The sequence below is a fragment of the Vipera berus genome, assembly GCF_964194415.1.
Source record: "Vipera berus genome assembly, chromosome: 2".
Classification (NCBI taxonomy): domain Eukaryota; kingdom Metazoa; phylum Chordata; class Lepidosauria; order Squamata; family Viperidae; genus Vipera; species Vipera berus.
In genome coordinates, this window is record NC_138203.1 from 14,021,673 (window position 1) to 14,041,176 (window position 19,504).

A 19,504-nucleotide genomic window follows, 5' to 3' on the forward strand; every position below is an offset into this window, starting at 1 on the left:
GTTGTTGTTGTTGTTGTTGTTGTTAACTGCAAAGTTGTGTCTGACCCATCGCGACCCTATGGACAACGTTCCTCCAGGCCTTCCTGTCCTCTACCATCTTCTGGAGTCCATTTAAGCTCACGCCTACTGCTTCAATGACTCCATCCAACCACCTCATTCTCTGTTGTCCCTTTCTTCTATTGCCCTCAAACCAATCATTCCTAGTGGAGATCAACCCTGACTGCTCTTTAGAAGTCCTGAAGCTAAAACTCAAATACTTTGGCCCCCTAATGAGAAGGAAGGACTCACTGGAGAAGAGCCTCATGCTGGGAAAGATTGAGTCTACCATTACATATCTGGTATTTATGCAGAAAAGTATGTGATATGGGATCCACCTACTGTAAGGGGATTCACCTGCTCTTTTGTAAAAGATGCATTGTATACAGACTACACAGTGTATGGCCTGAGATGCGATGGGAGGCATTTGAAATGAAGATGGATAAGAACTATAGATCTGCTCCTGCCATCTGTCATATGTCATGTGCAGATTTCCCAGAGTTTCTGCCATAGGAGAAGAGTATACCCACCTGTATTAAATGATACTATCAAACAGTTTTTCCTAATTAAAATCAAATCAGGTGAGAACATGCCATTATACAGATTAATTTTTCTTTATAAATTGCGGCTCTTGTATAATTTAGAGCGGTCTATCTTTTACTAATACAAAGATTCTCCTCGCTTTTAAACACTCTGGGCAATCACCTGCTGCTGGCGTCAACTTCCCTCCGCCCTGTGCGTTCCCACAGAGAGGGCCTCCTCAGGGTGCCTCCGGTCAGAGAATGTCGGCTGGTGGCCCCCAGGGGGAGGGCCTTCTCTGTGGGCGCTCCGGCTTTATGGAATCAGTTGCCGGTCGAGCTCTGGATGACACCTGACCTTCGCTCCTTCCGACGCGGTCTGAAGACCCATCTATTTGAACAAGCCGGCCTGGCCTGATGGGGGATGTGTTGGGGTTTTAATGGGGATTTTTATATTAGTATTGATTGTTTTAGCTGGGCTACTATTTAATTCTTTTTAATTTTTGTATTCTGTATTTTTATATGCCCTGTTCACCGCCCTGAGTCCTTCGGGAGAAGGGTGGTATACAAATATAATAAAACTAAACTAAACTAAACTAAGTATTTCCAGACCCCTATTGATTTAGGGTTTAGGCTTTTTAAAAAAAAGTTTTGTGAAGTTCACTAACCTTCTAGTACTCTCAGCATTTGACATCATCCGATGCAACTTCTTTTTTAAAAGCTGCTTCTTTTCATCCAGTGTTTTCTTTTCCTAAAGGGAGCAAAGGAACAAGGATTGTGCCTGGTGTACATTTTTGTTTAACAATCATCATCATCATTCAAAGTTAAACACATTCCTCAGAATTCACCTTCAGGGATGACCACAACAGCTGGCAAACTGCAGATATGCAAAACCTCATAGTAGGAAGAGGAGAGATGAAATCATCTTGCCCTAAACATCTGCTGAGGACAGGAATCCATATTAAAATGGGGTGGACCAGTATCTACTTGAATGCTTTTAATTTAGGGCAGTTCACCCTTCTCTTAGTCTACTATGATTACAATCAAAATGTAGCAGGAGGGTTGTTCAAGCAGCAGACCCTATACAATGTCTTAAAAACCTCCAGTGATGAAGCACCCACAATTTCTTTTCTTTTTTTTGCAATTTTATTTGTGTATCAAGTAAACATTAAGTCAATAGCGGTTTACATCACATTACGAGGAGGAAATAAGGTTGTCCGGTTACATATAAGAAAGCAACCACAAAGAAAGGAAAAATCATTGCATATAACAAGTAATAAGATTCAATTAATAACTCTTTTTGACATCCAATTGTACCATTGACTCCAAGACAAATAGTAATCTGTGTCCCCTTATCCCCTTAACATCATAGTAAGCCGATCTGATTCCGCACAGTTCAATATTTTCTGAATTACTATTTGGTCAGGTGGGCTAACATCCATCTTCCAATATTGGGCCCATGCCAATCTTGCAGCAGTGGTTACATGTAACAACAAGTACCACACAGTTCTGTTTATATTTTGTGGTCTTATCCCCAATAAAAATACCTTGGGACACAATTGTATATGGTATCACAACATCTCACTTAGCCATTTCTGAATATTCTTCCAGAAATTCATAGCCTCTCGACAGGTCCACCATTGGTGGAAATATGTGCCTTCTTTGACACCACATTTCCAACAGGTTGGGGATGTTCCCGGAAACATTTTGGCGAGCCTAGCCGGCGATAAATGCCAATGATATGCCATTTTATATATATTTTCTTTATGTGCTATTGACCATGTTAACTTAATATTCTTAACCCAAATTTCACTCCACCTCTCAATATCTATTGAGCAACCTAAATCTCTCACCCAGGCATGGATCAAGGTCTTCGCGCCCTCCTCAGCTACTTCCATAGCCATAAAAAATTTATAACACTTTGATAAGATCTTATCATCCACTCCCAACAAAATCCTATCCAGGGTATGGAGCTCTCGACAAATTCCAGGCCTCTGCCTGTCCTTCGTGTATTTACTACTAATTTGCAGGTAGGTCCACCAATCTAAATTTACCCCCTGTTCCTGAAGTGATAACTTTGTTTTTAAGTTCCCATTTAAATCTAATAACTCTTTATAGGTCAACTTTTTCTCAAAATTGTACAAAGTCGGATAGATCACAGCTTCCAGCACCCACAATTTCTGAAGGCAAGCTGTTTCACTGGTTAATTGTTCTCACTGTTAGGAAGTTTCTCCTTAATTCCAGGTTGCTTCTCTCCTTTGATTAGTTTCCATCCATTGCTTCTTGTCTTGCCTTTGGATGCTTTTGAAAATAGGTTGACCGCCCTCTTCTTTGGGGCAGCCCCTCAAATACTGGAATACTGGTGGAGCAGTGGGCTAATGCCTCCTTAAGTAACACCAGCTGCCTGCAATTAGTGCAGGTTCGCATCCCACCAGGCTCAAGGTTGACTCAGCCTTCCATCCTTCCGAGGTAGGTAAAATGAGGACCCAGATTGTTGGGGGCAATTAAGCTGACTTTGTAATAATGCCGCTTGGGGGTGTGTGTGAAAGCCCTAATAAGCAGGCATATACATAGAATGAAGGCTACTGCTAAGCTTGTAAGCCGCCCTGAGTCTTCGGAGAAGGGCGGGATATAAATGGAATAAAAATAAAAATAAAAATAAAAAATCATGTCTCCCATAGTTTTTCTTTTCTCTAGACTAGCCGTATCAGTTCCTACAACCGTTCGTCATCTGTTTTAGTCTCCAAGCCTTTAATCGTCTTAGTTGCTCTTCTCTGCACTTTTTCCAAAGTGAACTGTTATTCTTAAGAACAATTTTCTTAACATTCATGTTTCCTTCTGCAGCTTAAAATCATTTTAAAAATGGGTTCAATCAGTAACCAGCTGAAAAAAAAATATTCTTGTAATCTTCTATTTTCAAAGCTAAACATACCCATTTCCTCAGTCTCTCCTGGGCCAGTTTTTTGCCAGTTTTCCAATCCTCCTTTCTCGTTCTTCTCTGAACCTTTTTCAATTTGTTTGATTTTTTTCTTAAAATATGATACCTTCATTTCTCTTATTCTGTGAGGGGCATGATTCGTGTAACATGTCCAATTAGGATTGGACCGCTTGAGGTGGTGTAGGATAGTCTGTGGTTGAACATAGCATTAGGAAAATGCCAACATCCTAGCTGGTTAAGTGAACCAGGCTGTCACAGTAAGCCAACCTGTTGTTTATTTGGGTTCAGCACAGCACAACTATGTTTTGTAAAATGTTGGGTGAAAATGTTATTTCAAATTCCAGACCACCTTAAACAAAAAAGAAATCTTTACAAACAAATTAATGTTTTAGTATCTTTTCAGAGAGGGCAGTCCCATCTAGTAAAGGATGTCACCTAACCAGGAACTTGTCATGACTGAGAATGCTACAACTGTAATTTTGATGAGTTTACCTGTTTCAGGACCAGAGGTGAACATCTTATCATTTTATCATTTCCCATTTCCAAAGCTTCTCAGTCTGAGTCCTTTGCTGAGATTCCATTAACGGAATCTGATTCCTTTGTCTTCCAACTTAATTACAGAAGCATATGGTGACTTGGATTTTAGGTAATACATTTGCTGCAGTAACTCTGTTTGCTTCACAAGTGTCAATGCTTATTAGTGAATCCACTGAGAAAGTTTTGCAAAAGGCCTCGCTGGAGTGTTTCAATAACAGCAAAGAATAAATATTGCAGGAGTTCAAATGGTTGTCACAAATTGGTTTTCTTCTATTTCCCGGGGAAATAATACCTCACCTCAACAGTTTTCTGTTAACACCTACATTAAAAAATGGTTTCTTGCCTCCAGATCCCACACACTGTCACAAACTTTAATGTCAAATACAGAGTGTCCTGCAAAAATCTAATGAGTAAGGAATAGGTAAATGTTTGTCATTTCTAGTTCTGGCTTGAAAAGAAAATGAGCTTCACCAGTTGAAAAGTGTTAGATTAATCACCAGTTTCATACAGAAAGCAATCACAATATTTGACCTAACATGCGCAGTACAACCAACAATAATAGGTACATACAGGTAGTCCTTGACTTACAACCACAATTAAGTCTAAAGTTTCCACTGCTAAGCAAGAGTTTTTAAGTGAATTTTACCCTATTTTACCACTTTTCTTGCCACAGTTGTTAAATGAATCACGGTTGCTAAGTGACACTGGCTTCCCTTTTTATTTTGATCACATGACTCAGGGACACTGCAACCATCATAAATATGAGCCAATTGCCAAGCGTCTGAATTTTGATCATGTGACCATGGGGATGTTGCAACAGTCGTATGTGCAAAAAACGGTCATAAGTCCCTTTTTTGCAGTGTCGTTGTAACTTTGAACAAGGCCACTAAAATTCTTAGGGAGCTGTCAGGTCCGCAAAACCTCTGTGTTTTCCCTTGCATATATATCCTACTTTTGGGGTCTGCCATTCTGCTGGGGGAAGGGGGAGCCTGGGATAACTTTTGCTTTCTGCTTTCCCTCTCCTGCCTCTATCCTTGAGAAAGGAATGCATCTCCCTTATCAGGGAGACAGTTACAGAGAAACGAAAGCTGGAGAAGACCTTGAGATGTGCGCCAACTGTGCCAGTCACCCGCACATCATACCATCCATGGATGGGCTGAATTTCAAATGGACATTATGATTTGGTGGGAGGAGGAATATTGCTTGCTTAACAATACCGTTTGCGCAGGATTTCCCCCAGATCTCGCCTTGACTTCCCTACTGTCACTGACCCCTAATAAAAGTATCCTTTTGAGACAATGCCTGTTTCAAGAGTTCTGCTTTCTTGGGTGGTTAGTTGAAGTGGATCCTTACAGGAGCTTTGGCGGTCATTGGTAGATGGCGGAATGGTTGCCATGAATGTACATGACTGATGCAACCAGATTTTAGTCTCACCTCTTCCATCCTTTGTACTCGTTTTTCCAGTTCTTCAATCTGGCCATATTTCTCATTCAGCTGCACACTTAGCTGGCCGAGGCTGTCAGTGCTTTGCTTTAAGATCTGCTCTTGCTCAAGTTTGCGGGTCTGCAATTAGAAAGCAAAAGCCGGGTTCTGAAGACTTTAGAAACAGATTATATCATGTTATTAGCTCAAGGCAAGGGACACAAACTGGTTTTTGTTTGGAATCAGTAGCACCCACACTCTGAATACAGCCATAGGCCAGTTCTTTTTTCGGAAAACCCTACAGTGGCCTGTTCTCCATAGTTCCCCTGACATCACAGAGTTGTTTGGAGTTCTCAGTCTCTCTTTGGTGATTCCTACTTGGGAGTCCCACAACTGCTAAAAACTAAAGGTGGAACTGACTACTATTTTGAGGGAAGAAATACACAAAACTGCAGTGTTAACACTAAACTTGATTTAGAAAAATGTCTGTCCTCTATGATGGCCTATCATCTTCTTAAAAATCACTTTAACTATGGCCTTCTCACAGTTCACAATTGGAAGACAGCAAAACTGTAGAGTTGAGCTTTCGATGGTGATGGTAACAATAATGTCACCTTTAGCACCAGGCAGCAAAACTCAGGAAAATTACTATGGGAGGTTTTTTTATGTAAGATATTCTTCCTGAGGTAGTCCTCAGATATTAAACATCCAGAAAGGCACTCTCTGAAACAAAATGTAAAGTCCATTTTTACACTTCTGGACATTTCTGCTCATTTTGGCAGCTGTTGGTAGTTTTTTGGTAGCTGGTTCACATGGTGTGGTAGGATGGAGGGTTTGTTGTCACTGTGTGTTGGGGGGAGAGAGCACGGGGGGGGGAGGCTCAGCTAATCTCAATGTACACATGTTGTACTTTGACAATAAAGGTTTATATATATATTTGTTTGTTCTCCAAGCTTGCTGTTTAGCTCCCGGATGCTTTGTTACCAAATGTAGGTAACGTTTCCAGCAGGATTTAGGGTGAAGTGTCTTGTTTGATTTCTTCTCTGCTTATATAGGTCCTTAAATAGGTGGTGTTGTAGTCAGTTGGTCATGTGACTGGTTGTTTACAGGGCATGAAATTAAACTGGTGAGGAGGTAAATTTCAAACACCGCAACCAGTCACGTGACCAACTGACCACAACACCACCCAGGACTTGTATAAGCAAAGAAGAAATCGAACAAGACCCTTCATCCCCCACTGAAGATGTTACCTAGTTTGGTAATGAAATGTCTGAAACAGGAAGCTCGGAGAACAAACCACTGCCAAAATCGACAACCTGAGCTATGAATATTCTCTACAATTTCTGCTCCTTCCCACTTCAGAATCAACTATATCAAATCGTCTTTTAAAAAGAAAAATGATGAAAAGCAAGGGATCGATCTAGTTTTGAAACACTCCCCACTTACGGCTTTCAAGGATAGTATATTATGGACCTGGGATCTGCGCTATTATGGTTGATCGCACAGTCAGCCAGATGTTTAGACTGGATTTGGTATTTCTATCCATTTCTCAAAGTCTTTCCCAAGGACCTGAGAAAGACAGATTTTGTGTATTGTGTGTTGAGTACTGTATGCCCAGCAAAGCTGCTTTTGTAATTGGCTGAGTTTGTCACTGATGGTGTTCAAGTAGTAGTTACTTCAGATGTTTTGGGATTGCACGGAAGGCACCTATTGGTATTATTTTTGCTTTCTTTTGCCACAGTCATTCTACTTCTATTTGCAGGTCTTTGTATTTTGTGATTTTCTCCAGTTCTTTCTCCTCTGTTTTGCTGTCTCTAGGAACTACCATGTCCACCATTAGCAATTTTTAAGTATTCCCATTATTATTATATCATGGAAGGGGAGACGTGAGATTTTTTTTGCCTAAATGTACAACATTTTTTAAAAAATATTGTGCACGATGGGCAGTGCTTTTTTTGTAAAAGAAAAAGGTGCCGGAACTCACACATGTCATACAACCCACCTTGCCTACCCTACAAGGTTCCATCCAAAAAAGGTTGCTGGAACTCCGTTCTGGGCGTTCTATGACAAAAAAAGCCCTGATGATGGGTTAGGATTAGGGAATCTAATTGCAACATGGAATCTAATTTTTCTAGTTCTCCAAATAATCCATCTTTTGACAAGTAGTCCATGCTAATTTCATAAAGCGACACTGTGTTTCAAAAACTCTGGTCACTGGTATGTGTTATTTTTGTATTAAAATTGGCTCACTGGTCAGAAAATATTGCATTAAATGAAGAGGCTCACACTTCCAAGCAGGTTAAAGTGTTTTAGTAATTTACATGATCACGGTGTTGAGTAGTGTTGAGTAGTGCCTGAAGTTTGTAACTTTGAAAAAAAAGTCTAGCCATGGAATTTAATTAAGAACTTGCCTAAACCTAGGTACTTTGAATATTAAAGGTCCTTGGTCTGGGGTAGGCAACCTTGGCTCTTTTATGATTCATGGACTTCAACTCCCAAAATTCCTCAGTCAGCATAGCTGACTGAGGAATTCTGGGAATTGAAGTCCATGAGTCATAAAAGAGCCAAGGTTGCCTACCCCTGTCCTTGGTGCTCTCTGAGCTTGGTTGCTTTCTTGCAGACATTTCATTATCCAAATTAGGTATCATCATTAGTGCTGATGATGTTACCTAGTCTGGGTAATGAAACATCTGCAAGGAAACAACAAAGCTCAGAGAGCATCAAGGATCCCTGATTTCAACCGCGAACTACTAATATTCTCCTCTATTGGTACTTTGAATATTACTATATGAGGAATTTCCTCATTTTCCACAACTGTGGAAAAGAACAAATGTTTAAGGCTCATTTTAAATGATAGCCTCCAACACTATCGATTCCACTTCTGTGAGATTTGTGACTTTCACCTCTCAGACAGGAACTCAAAACAACATTCACAACATTAGCTTCTATTTTTCCCAACAGCAGAGGTGTCAAACTGCTGGCCCGCAGGCCGGATGCGTCATCCGGAAGCTGCGCCCACCCCATTGCCGGCAATGGCAAAACAGTCCCGATACATCTCGTGAGGTCACACGACGTTGCGAGCTTGACATGTCTGCCCTACAGCAATGACCCTGTTCCATGAGACCAAATATGAGATTGCTTGTCATGTGATGAAGAGAATTACTGGAAGAAGAAGAGCTTTGTGTGCTGTAGCCCAGAGCACAGGAAGAGAAGGTGGATAACAACTTTGCTAGGATGAATGGACCAGTTTATTTCTTATCCAGATATAGTTTCTCACATGTTCATTCAAGAGTCCATTCTGATTTGTCTCTGGGATAGTCTGCATTTTAAAATCAAAATATGTTCAATTCATTTTTAAACATGAGGACAATTTGGAAATAAACCTCTGTTTGGTTATCAATGACAGACACTCACAGACACAGAACTTTTATTATACACATTAGAAAACTACAACTCTTGGGTGCATCTAGAGGTGTGCAGGCGAGCATTATCATGAACCAACACCATAGAAAATCCTGCCAAATGTGAAGATACCAAAGGAGTACTGCTAGTGAAGTTCATGGAGCGTGGTTTGACCATCAATTCAGAAGTCTACTGTGAAATGTTACGAAAACTCAGACGAGCCATCCATAACAAGCGTCGGGGCATGCTGACTTTTGGTGTGGTGTTGGTTCACAATAATGCTTGCCTGCACACCACTAGACACATCCAAGAACTTTTGAAGCAGTTCAAGTTGGGATGTTTTTGATCATCCCTCCCCATAGCCCAGATTTGGCATCGAGCGACTATTACTAAGGAATTTCAAACCTTGTAAGACATTATGACAAGTGCCTCAATAGGAGTGGTGGTTATGTCAAAAATAATGTAATGTTGTAGTTTTCTAAAGTGTATAATAAAAGTTCTGTATCGGCGAGTGTCTCTCATTGATAACCAAATGGAGGTTTATTTCCAAAATGCCCTGATATATATAGCTTCTCTGACACAATGTCTGAATTGCTGTGTCTTTAAAACAATTAATACTTTCTTTAATATAGATCAGGGCAGCTCAGATCAATATGTGGACTAGTCTGCTTGTTTTGAAGTGTGGATCAAACAGTGTTGTAGAATATCCCTAAACTTGTCTTCTCATCTCAATCATCTTTTCAAAATATCTCCAAGATTTTCTGGAGTACTATGCTTTATGTGATATTCCAGGCAACTGCCTAGAAGTGGTTTGTCCTTGTCTTCTTCCTACAACTCAGCTACCCTCGTTCCTATGGCAGATGGCCTCATTCCAAGGCAGAACTAAAATTCACGATATCCTAGTTTCTACCCTGTTGCCTTAAGCACTGCACCAAACTGGCTCTCTTACATTCCATACCTTCATTGTATTTATGACTCCTTCTTGTCTTTTCTTCAGATCTTCAGAGCGCTTCGCATAATTCTCCTGGAGCTTTTGGCAGCCATGCTTCACACACTCAGCACCTGCTGCCCTTAAAGCTTCAAGCTGGAAAGGACACAGTGGAAACATAAATATAATTACAGCAATAAAAACTAATACAAACTGAAAACAGAACAAAGAGAGAGAGTAAATGTGTGGAAAAGAAAAAAGGGAAAAATAGAAAAAAGACATCAAGAGAATAAAATAAGGAAAGCAAAGGAAAAACAACAACACTGACCACACCTTCATCATGAGTATAAACAATTTAGTAACTTAACACTTCTTTAAAAAAACACGTAATCTTTTTTTCCCCAATGTCCCTTCTCTTATCTATAAACAAATCCATAAAGCCTCATCGTTTCAGCCTGTCAGCAGAAATCCATTAAGAGTTTCAGAGATATATAGGCCATGGTGTTCAAAGCCCTTCATGGCATGGGGCCGGAGTACCTTAGGGAACATCTGCTGCCGGCATCAAGCTCCCTCCGCCCTGTGCGTTCCCACAGAGAGGGCCTCCTCAGGGTGCCACCGATCAGAGAATGTCGATTGGTGGCGCCCAGGGGGAGATCCTTCTCTGTGGGCGCTCCGGAGCTGTGGAATCAGTTGCCGGTAGAGCTCCGGATGGCGCCCGATCTTCGCTCCTTTCGTCGCGATCTCAAGACGTTTTTGTTTGTACAAGCTGGCCTAGCCTGATGGGGATTGGTGGGGTTTTTATTTTATTTTATTTTTTGTATTTTTAATTTTATTTTTGGGGTTTTATTATTGTATTAATTGTTTTAACTTGGGCAATTATTTAATCTTTTTTTTAATGTTTGTACTTTGTATTTGACTTTTGCCCTGTGAACCGCCCTGAGTCCTCAGGGAGAAGGGCGGTATATAAATATTATTAAATTAAATTAAATTAAATTATATGGATCTTAAACTTGATAAAAAAACAACTTTATATTCCTTTCTTTTACTTCTAACAATATTAATCTTTTACCCTTTTAAATAATGTCAGAGATTTCTTTTCATTTCTTGTTTGTCATTTCTCACAAAATTCTTCAAAACTTTAACAAGCCTCTTTTGCAAATCCAATATGGGAAAATTATTCAGGTCACTCTCTTGGCTTGTTGTTTGTGTATCCCTTTTAATTGTTAAGGTATCAGCCAGTTTCATTTGTATGTCCAGTGTTACGGTCTTGTAAAAATCCACTTTCAACTCAGTCTTGCATCATGTCAATAGAACCTGCTCCTCTTCCATAACATAAATTTTAGATACAGTCTATCTACAGAGGCAGAAGCTTTTAAAATTCTGGGTCCTGTGTTCAAAAATATCCTTTAATAAATCCAATGTTAAAACATTTTGCTTCACTCTGTAACTGAAAGTCAGGTAAGCGTTCTCCTTTAATTATAATCTTTGATTCTTTGTAGTTCCCCTTAATTTTAAAAAATCTTTATTTAAAAGAAACAAAGCAAAAACATTTTTCCTCAGGAAGTGTTCTTTATCGTTAATTCAAAAATCTTATTTCATATTTATCTGAACTCTTGGGCCACTTGTAACTTTCTAAAGTCAAATTTTTAATCACCCTTTTGCTGTCAATTCCCAAAAATTGTGGTCTTAAATTTGGAGTAAAAACCTCTTTACTAAGAACTGAAGGAAGTTCACTTCATGCTGTAAAACTCCAAAGGTCAAGCCAAAGTTTCCTAATAGCTGAAAAGCTGTTAATACCAATCTCCAAAATTGATTAAAATAAAACAAAGTAAGTGAACTCAGTGTCCTTTCAAGGACTGTAGGTTGACCAAGATGGCAATTCCCTTGTCTCTCATAGCTCTAAACCTCCCAGAGACTGTTATCTTGCAGTTTCCTGATGAGAAACAGCTGTCTGGAGCACCTGTGGGCAATCTCAAGTCCTTTCCTTGTCTGGAGAGCAATTACTGAAGAACCTGTCTACTCACCAGTTCTTCATTCGTCCATGATCATTGGTTCTACTTTTCGGTGTACTTCTATTAACAGATCTAGATAGGATGCAGCCTTATGGCTAAGGCACAAAATGTAGCAATTAAAAAAAATGGGGGGAGGTTTCAAGACATCTATCATTTAAAAAAAACTTCTAGATACCATTGATCAAAAGTGGTCAGGGAGTATTTTCATTTGTGTGTGTGTTGTGTTGCACATGTGTATCTTCAAGTCATTCTTGATTCTTGGCTACTATCTGGACAAATCCCTGCAGGTTTTTTGGCAAGGTTTTCCATTGTTTGCTTCCTAGAGCTAAGAAAGGACTTCGTCAAACTGGCAGTGCAGTTCTCAATAAACTGTGTAAAAAAAAAGTTCTAATCTAGGGTTTCCAGTTCACCAAAGTTCAAGGGCATTGCTTAAGCACTACAGGGATTCCCTTTTAATCTGCCATCCATAATTACAGAAGGGAAAGCAATAAAATGTGCTCTAGAAAAATACCCATTAGTAGTGGATATAGACTAATTTAAATAATGTGCAGGTTGTGTTTCCTTTGATTCACTAAGAAGATGACACCATAACCTGAAGGTTCTTCCTAAGTTAACCTCAATATCTTCTAACCTTTGTTTAATAAGCTTCATGACATTGTTATAACCCATAAGCAAATCAGGGGACATACCAAGGGGAGGTTTGCTAGTTATTGCTATATATTATCTAGATTTAAATTTATAAGAGGTGTAGAAGCTCTGTGGGAAACAGGCTCTAAGATGGTAAAATATGGTTTGTTACTAAGCTTTCGTTTTGATGGTAATCAATCCAGCCTCAGTCTAAGCATAGCACTGGAAATACTTCTAGATCTCAGAGAGTATTATTGTATTCTCTCATATAGTTGAAATTTTATACCAGGTTTCCATCCAGCATTTTGTTTCTCATAGTGGCCAATCAAATATCTTTAAATGCTTACAAACAGAATGCACTTCTCTCCTAATTTTCTCCCTGCATCTGGTATATGCAAGTAAGTTATTATCCCCTCTGTTATATATTTGGTTCTTTAGGCATTAAGCAAGACAAAGTGTTGAAACAGCAAACACGTTTATTAACTCAGAACAGAAGCAGCCCTTAATGGCTGCTGCGCAGCTATTTATATGGTTGGCCTCTAGGTGGCGACCAATAGGTTTAAAGTAACAGTTTCCCGCCCCAAACCTAATTATCAGCCTGGAGACAACAAGTCTGGCTTTCAGTAACAGCATCTAGGTCAGACATTAAGCAACTGATCAGACATTAAGCAAGTGATTTAAAACAGTTATAGCCAATACATTACACGCTCCATGGAGGTAACACTGAAAAGTCAGACTAACACACTTTAATAGACTTATCCTCCATTCAATCCACTATTAAAGCCACCAATTCTCCTTGACTTATGGGCACAAGTGAGTCCAAAATTTCTGTTGCTAAGCAATACAGGTGTTAAGTGAGTTTTGTCTTGTGAGTTTTATTGCCACAGTCATTAAGTGAATCACATCAGTTGTTAAGTTAGTAACATGGTTGTTAAGTGACTTGGGCTTCCCCATTGACTTTGCTTGGCAGAAGATCACAAAAGGGAATCACATGACCTCAGGATCCTGCAAATATCATAAATATGAGCCAGTTCCCAAGTGTCTGAATTTTGATTCTGACCATGGGGATGCTACAATAGTTTAAGTGTGAAAAATGGTCATAAGCCACTTTTTTCAGGGCCATTGTTAGTGGCCATCACCGTATTGGATAGTAATTGATTCTGTGTGAAAAAGGTTTTTTTTCTTTAAGAGTTTTTGTTTTCAAAAGTGAAAGTCCAAATATAAGAAAAGTGAAACACGTTCATACGGAAAGTGTTCAGTCCTTCTGATCATTCGGTTATCCTCATTTCCACTTTATAATGACTCTCTTATGTTGTTTCTCAAATATGGTATCCAGAATTATGCATTTTACTCCAGCTGTAAATATACCACAAAGTTGTATAAAGGCATTACCAATCCTGGTATATTTATTTTCAATTCTTTGTCTAAGGATTCAAGCAGAGGGTTTGCTGACATCTTCATTATGCTACTTTCTGTAACAGATTCTTTCTCCTTGTTAGTTACAGAATCTTAAATTAATATGAATCTCAAATAAGAACATTTTGCCCCAGCAAGCATTGCTTTACACTTACTTGCATTTAATAGCATTTGCTATTTGGTTGATCAGTTACTCAGTAAAAAGATTTCTATGGGCTCACCGTTTTTTAAAATAATTTGGTTACCACGTGCCTTGGTGGAGCAGTGGGCTAATGCCTCCTTAAGTAACACCAGCTGCCTGCAATTAGTGCAGGTTCGCATCCCACCAGGCTCAGGGTTGACTCAGCCTTCCATCCTTCCGAGGTAGGTAAAATGAGGACCCAGATTGTTGGGGGCAATTAAGCTGACTTTGTAATAATGCCGCTTGGGGGTGTGTGTGTGAAAGCCCTAACAAGCAGGCATATACATAGAATGAAGGCTACTGCTAAGCTTGTAAGCCGCCCTGAGTCTTCGGAGAAGGGTGGGATATAAATGGAATTAAAATAAATAAATAAAAATAAAAACTTCACCAGCTCACTATTAGTTCTATCTACTACTAAAACTCTTGTGTTTGATTGTTGGTAAGCTTCAATTGGGCAAAACATTGCAACATAGGGCAACCAGGTTTTAAACCAACATGCCTCAAATACGCCAACTTACAGAATGTGTCCAAAATTTGGGAGCCATGACTCCCATGAATTGTAATTTGGCAAAATTGTGGTTGGCACACTGGGCAGTTACAGTAGCTGCAATCATAGAATCATCATTTCCAACACTCCCTGACACTTTTCTACAAGATAAGCCAATGGGGAGAAGAAAGTCAAAGGTTGATGTCAGTCCTCCCAGATACTCGACCAGAAACTCAACTAGATGGACTAATTCTGCTTTATTTATTTTTATTTTATTTATTTTAATCCCATTTATATCCCGCCCTTCTCCGAAGACTCAGGGTGGCTTACAATTTAAGCACAAACCAATGTGCTTAGCAATACCCTTCATTCTATGTATATGCCTGCTTATTAGGGCTTTCGCCCCCCCCTCAAGCGGCATTATTACAAAGTCAGCTTAATTGCCCCCAACAATCTGGGTACATTGTAAGGCTACATTAACAGAATTCTCTAAATCTGTAAGTACAAACTTCCCACTCTTCACTTTTAACTGCCACCTGCATTAGGGCAGAATGGGACAACTCACCACAGCCAACTCGCCACAGGCAAATTGCCAGATGACAATTCAACAAATACAAAAGTTAAATTAATTTCAATGGAACCGTGGCCAATTATAATAAAGAAAGTCAATCCAGAAATACAAGGGTTACAATAATTTCAACAAAACTATTTCAACAAAAACATGCCCACCAATAATAACAGTAACTGATGAAACAATTAAAACAGTGTTAAATTGTGAGTTGCCCCATGGCGAGTTGTCCTACAGCGAGTTGACCGTATGTCAAGGTTGAATTGCTAAGATGCCTGCTAACTTCTATTGTTACTCAACTTGCCATAGAAATGGGGGAAGGGTAGGAAGCATGAGAAAAAAATGGGAGTCTAAGAAGCTGTCCACGGACCATGAGAGCCAAGGTCACTTATGCAGGTGTTTGATGGAGAAGCAGACCATTCTCATAACAAACCAAAGAAGTAAGATTGGGCAACATGAACACTTGGTGGGTAGGGGTTATGGGAAGCTATTGTTAACTAGGCAGATGTTCCCATGGGAGAACCAGAGCTGGTTTTGCTTCTTCAGTTCTGAGATGTGTATTCAATAAAGTTATCTTGTATGGCACTTCAAAGCCTTGAAGATTCCTTAATTTTGACACCATGATAAGCTGGCCATGGCGAGTTGGCCATGGTGAGTTGGCCATGGTGAGTTGTCCTAGACCCGCATTAGGGTGTGTCCTTCCTTAGTTTCTTTCTCTGACTGTTAAGCCACTACAGGTTCCTGCCTCTCTTGTCTGATTGTCTCTTAGGCAGAATCTCTTCCTCTTGTTGCCCAAAGCCATCCATACATTCCATTACATCCATTCTTTCTCTCCAGCTATTTTCCTGGAGGACCAAATTACAAATAGGCCAGTTGTTCAAATGTATGCTTATTTAGAACATTAACTGACAAGGGAGGATTAGTTCACTCTGGGCATGATATGCTCTGTTTGGAATCAAATGTAATCTTTTGGTGTTTAATAAGCTGGATTAATTGACCCATTTTTTGGTAAGCATGTTGAAAGAAAAGGGTCAGTGGCTCTTCTTTAAAATACAAAGACTATTTCTTAGAGGGAGGAACTTTCAGTCTTGTAATATTTTCTCCTGCTCCTTCAGTTACGGAATTTGACTGTGAATTTTGTAACATTTTTATAATGATTTTTCTATATGCCTTTTTAAAAATTGCTTTAATTTGTTCTACTCTTTGGTTGCTTTATATTGTTTTTGTTTTTTTGTAAGCCACCCATTGTATATATATATATATATATACAAGATGGGTGGCTATTTAATAAATAAAATAATAAAAATAGTTTTATCACTTTGTGGGAGACGAAAATATAGTCCCCTCCTCATGTAACAAGATGACGCTGGAGAAAAACTGAGATAGGCCCTGCAGTAGTGATTTAAAACAAAGCATTAACTCGAACTCTATACTGTTTAACAATATGGACGTATTATTTGTAATCTGTTGAGCTTTGTGCAATATGAAATTGCAAAGTAGATAGTTCTATATATATTTGGAACATGAGTATTGTAACCATGGGAAAAGAGGAACTGAAAGTAGCTGATACATGCGGGTTCCAATGTACATGGTTATATGTGGAAAGTTATGTTCAGCAGAAGGTCAGCAGGAGGTCAGTAAAAAGTCGGCAAGTCAGCAGAAGTCAGCAAAAGTCAGCGGACCATCTGACTACAGTCTTATAACAAGAAAGGGTATAAAAGGTTAGGACTGGACATGATTGATTTGCCATTGGCCTATAGCTGTCCTATTGGAGTTAGCTATACCACATGGTCCTCATTGCAATGGTTTGTTAATGTAAGTCAGGGGTGTCAAACACAATTTCATTGAGGGCCGCATCAGCATTGCGGTTGCCCTCAAGGGGCCGGGTGGGTATGGCCTGGGTGGGCGTGGCCTACTGGGTGGGCATGGCTAGAGTGCGTATGGCCTACTGGGTGGGTGTGGCCAGCTCTACATCGTTCGCATCAAGGGTGCCTATGGGGGCCTGGGCAGGAGTGGGACAGATCTGAGGGTCTCTGGCAGAAGGAGGGTCTCTGGGCCAGGGCCAAGGCAGCAGGGGCCGTTCCCTCACTGTTTCCAGGATGGCTTTGCGGGCCACATGAAACCACTTCGCGGGCCGGATCCGGCCCCCGGGCCTTGTGTTTGACATGTCTGATGTAAGTGATGTTATGTTATTATGCTATGTTCCAAATTATTCGCAAAATAAACCTCTGAATCTTAAAGTAAGAATTATTGTTTTGTGTTGCTGTCTCTAGTCTTTTCCACTGGGTTTTTCCACAACAACTTCAACCGTTTGTATGTTTTGGATTAGTTTCAAAATCAATAAAGAATCAAATAACTTTCAAAACTAATCTTAAATACAAATGTATCTCCTGTATTAAAGACACAAAAGTACTTTTTTGAAATTCCAAAAATTAAAGCACACCTTGAACTTTAGCCTTTCATTTTCTTTGTTCACCCATAATAATTCTTCTTCTACTTCTTTTATCCTTTTTAAGGTCTCCTCGTTGTTGGAAGACAGCGTCTCTTCATCAGGGACCATTCCAGATTCTGTAAAATGTAGCTAAAATGAAGAAAAGAAATAAAGGTGAATCAGCTCTTCCTGCTTCTGCCATTTTTCTCTTTGTCCCTTTTTTTTGGACTCTGCCCGCCTTTAAACTAAATTGGTTTCTACAATTTGCTGCAAGTGACAGATACAGTTTGTTATTCATTCAAACTCTTTGAAATCTTAATAGAACTGCACAGTGCTGAAATTTAATAAGGAGTATATTCTCTTGTGTGCATGGTAAACAAAACTTGTTGTAAAAATGTAGCAAAGTTGCACACATGCTATTTTTTTATTATTAATGGAAGAATGGTTAATCCATAATATGCCCATGCCACACTGAAAACAACATGAGGTCTTTCAGAGCCTTTATTTCCCTCATTTGATTTCCCAGGGTGGAAAAACAAACAAGATACTCTAATTTTGAAATATAATTTGACACTAGAATACTCCAGCAATTCCAAAGTTTCCATTTGATTATGTGTTGACAGCACTATCATCCATGATTAAGACCCTTTTATATTACTTCTTTATAGTAGTAAAGCATTCCTTTTTTCCTACCTAAGTTGTCCTGAATACTATTCAATAACAAAATAGGAGGCAGAAGCATTCTGCATGCAACCTTGAACAAACTGTACAATAATACTGTGGTATAAATCTAATAAATTATCTATGATGTGTCAGATTTATTAGGCTTCCCCTTAAAGAGTATGTTAATGCTGGTTAGTCATTGAGAGATTGGGGAAGAGTGATTACAGCAAATGATGAATGCATAGGTGTTTGTTGGGAGTTGGGAACGGTATCGTATGCAGGTAGTTTTCAATTTACAATCACAATTATGCCCAAAATTTTGGTTGCTAAGTGAGACAGCTGTTAAGTGAGCCTTGCCCCATTTTACAACCTTTCTCACCACAGTTGTTAAGTGAATCACTGCAGTTGTTAAATTAGTAACCCAGTTGTTAAGTGAACCTGGCTTCCCCATTGACTTTGCCTGCCAGAAGGTTGCAAAAGGTGATCACATGATCCCAGGACATTGCAACTGTCATAAGTACGAGTCAGTTGCACAGTGTCTGAATTTTGTCTATTCGGATGCTGCAATGGTTGTATGAAAAACGGTCATAGGTCACTTTTTTTTCAGTGCCATTGTAACTTCAAATGAACTGTTGTAACCTGAGGACTACCTGTGTGTCATGTTGCCACCATGCAAACAATGCAAATTACATAATTTGCATAGAGATGTCACTGTGGCTTATTCTGAATGTCTACGGTTGAAAGGGATGCGTGATTTTTCAGCTAGTGTCTGGATAGACAGGAAAGCATCAAAGCCCTGCCCTTATTTCATCCACAAGGCCTCTTTACCACTCCCAAGTTGTATATAACAACTTCCTAGGTTCATCTGTGCAGATGACATAGTTCAAGAAATTTAGAGGTCTAGTGGAACACTAGTTTGAAGTCCCATCCTACATGAAGCTTTAGATTAATATTACATCTGGATTCCTGCACACACTGAGATAGTGGAAAATGAAACACTCTGTGTTAGGTATTGATGTGAATCATATGGGCAGTTATAAATGAGTAACTGCTGTGTTTGTTTAAACGCTTAACTGCTTGTCTACGGTTTTGCAAAGTTGTGTTTTGGACAGGAAAATTGCTTTGAATTCATTGGCTGCCGCCTATCGGCGGTCCGTATAAATAGATGTCAAGGCAGCTGTTAGAGCCGCTTCTGTGTTAACCCAATAAACGTTCTATTACTTTCACCTTCGCCTCGTCAATGCCTCAAAGATCCCAGTACACAACACTCTGCATTAGAGAAAATAAGTCTTTGCCCCCCTAAAATAATCTGAAAACAGAACAATACTATTCATCATG

The 19,504-nt window shown here is 39.5% G+C and overlaps 1 protein-coding gene across 1 annotated transcript in view; it reads right to left on the bottom strand.

Moving 5' to 3' along the window:
• Positions 1-19,504, bottom strand: part of CCDC68 (coiled-coil domain containing 68) — a 33,468-nt gene that overhangs the window by 8,371 nt on the left and 5,593 nt on the right. The window contains exons 3-6 of the mRNA XM_081315690.1: positions 17,516-17,653; positions 9,812-9,937; positions 5,464-5,592; positions 1,223-1,305 (exon numbers count right to left, since the gene is read on the bottom strand). Coding sequence (XP_081171816.1) covers positions 1,223-1,305; positions 5,464-5,592; positions 9,812-9,937; positions 17,516-17,653 — 476 coding nt within the window. The remainder of the gene's footprint in view (positions 1-1,222; positions 1,306-5,463; positions 5,593-9,811; positions 9,938-17,515; positions 17,654-19,504) is intronic.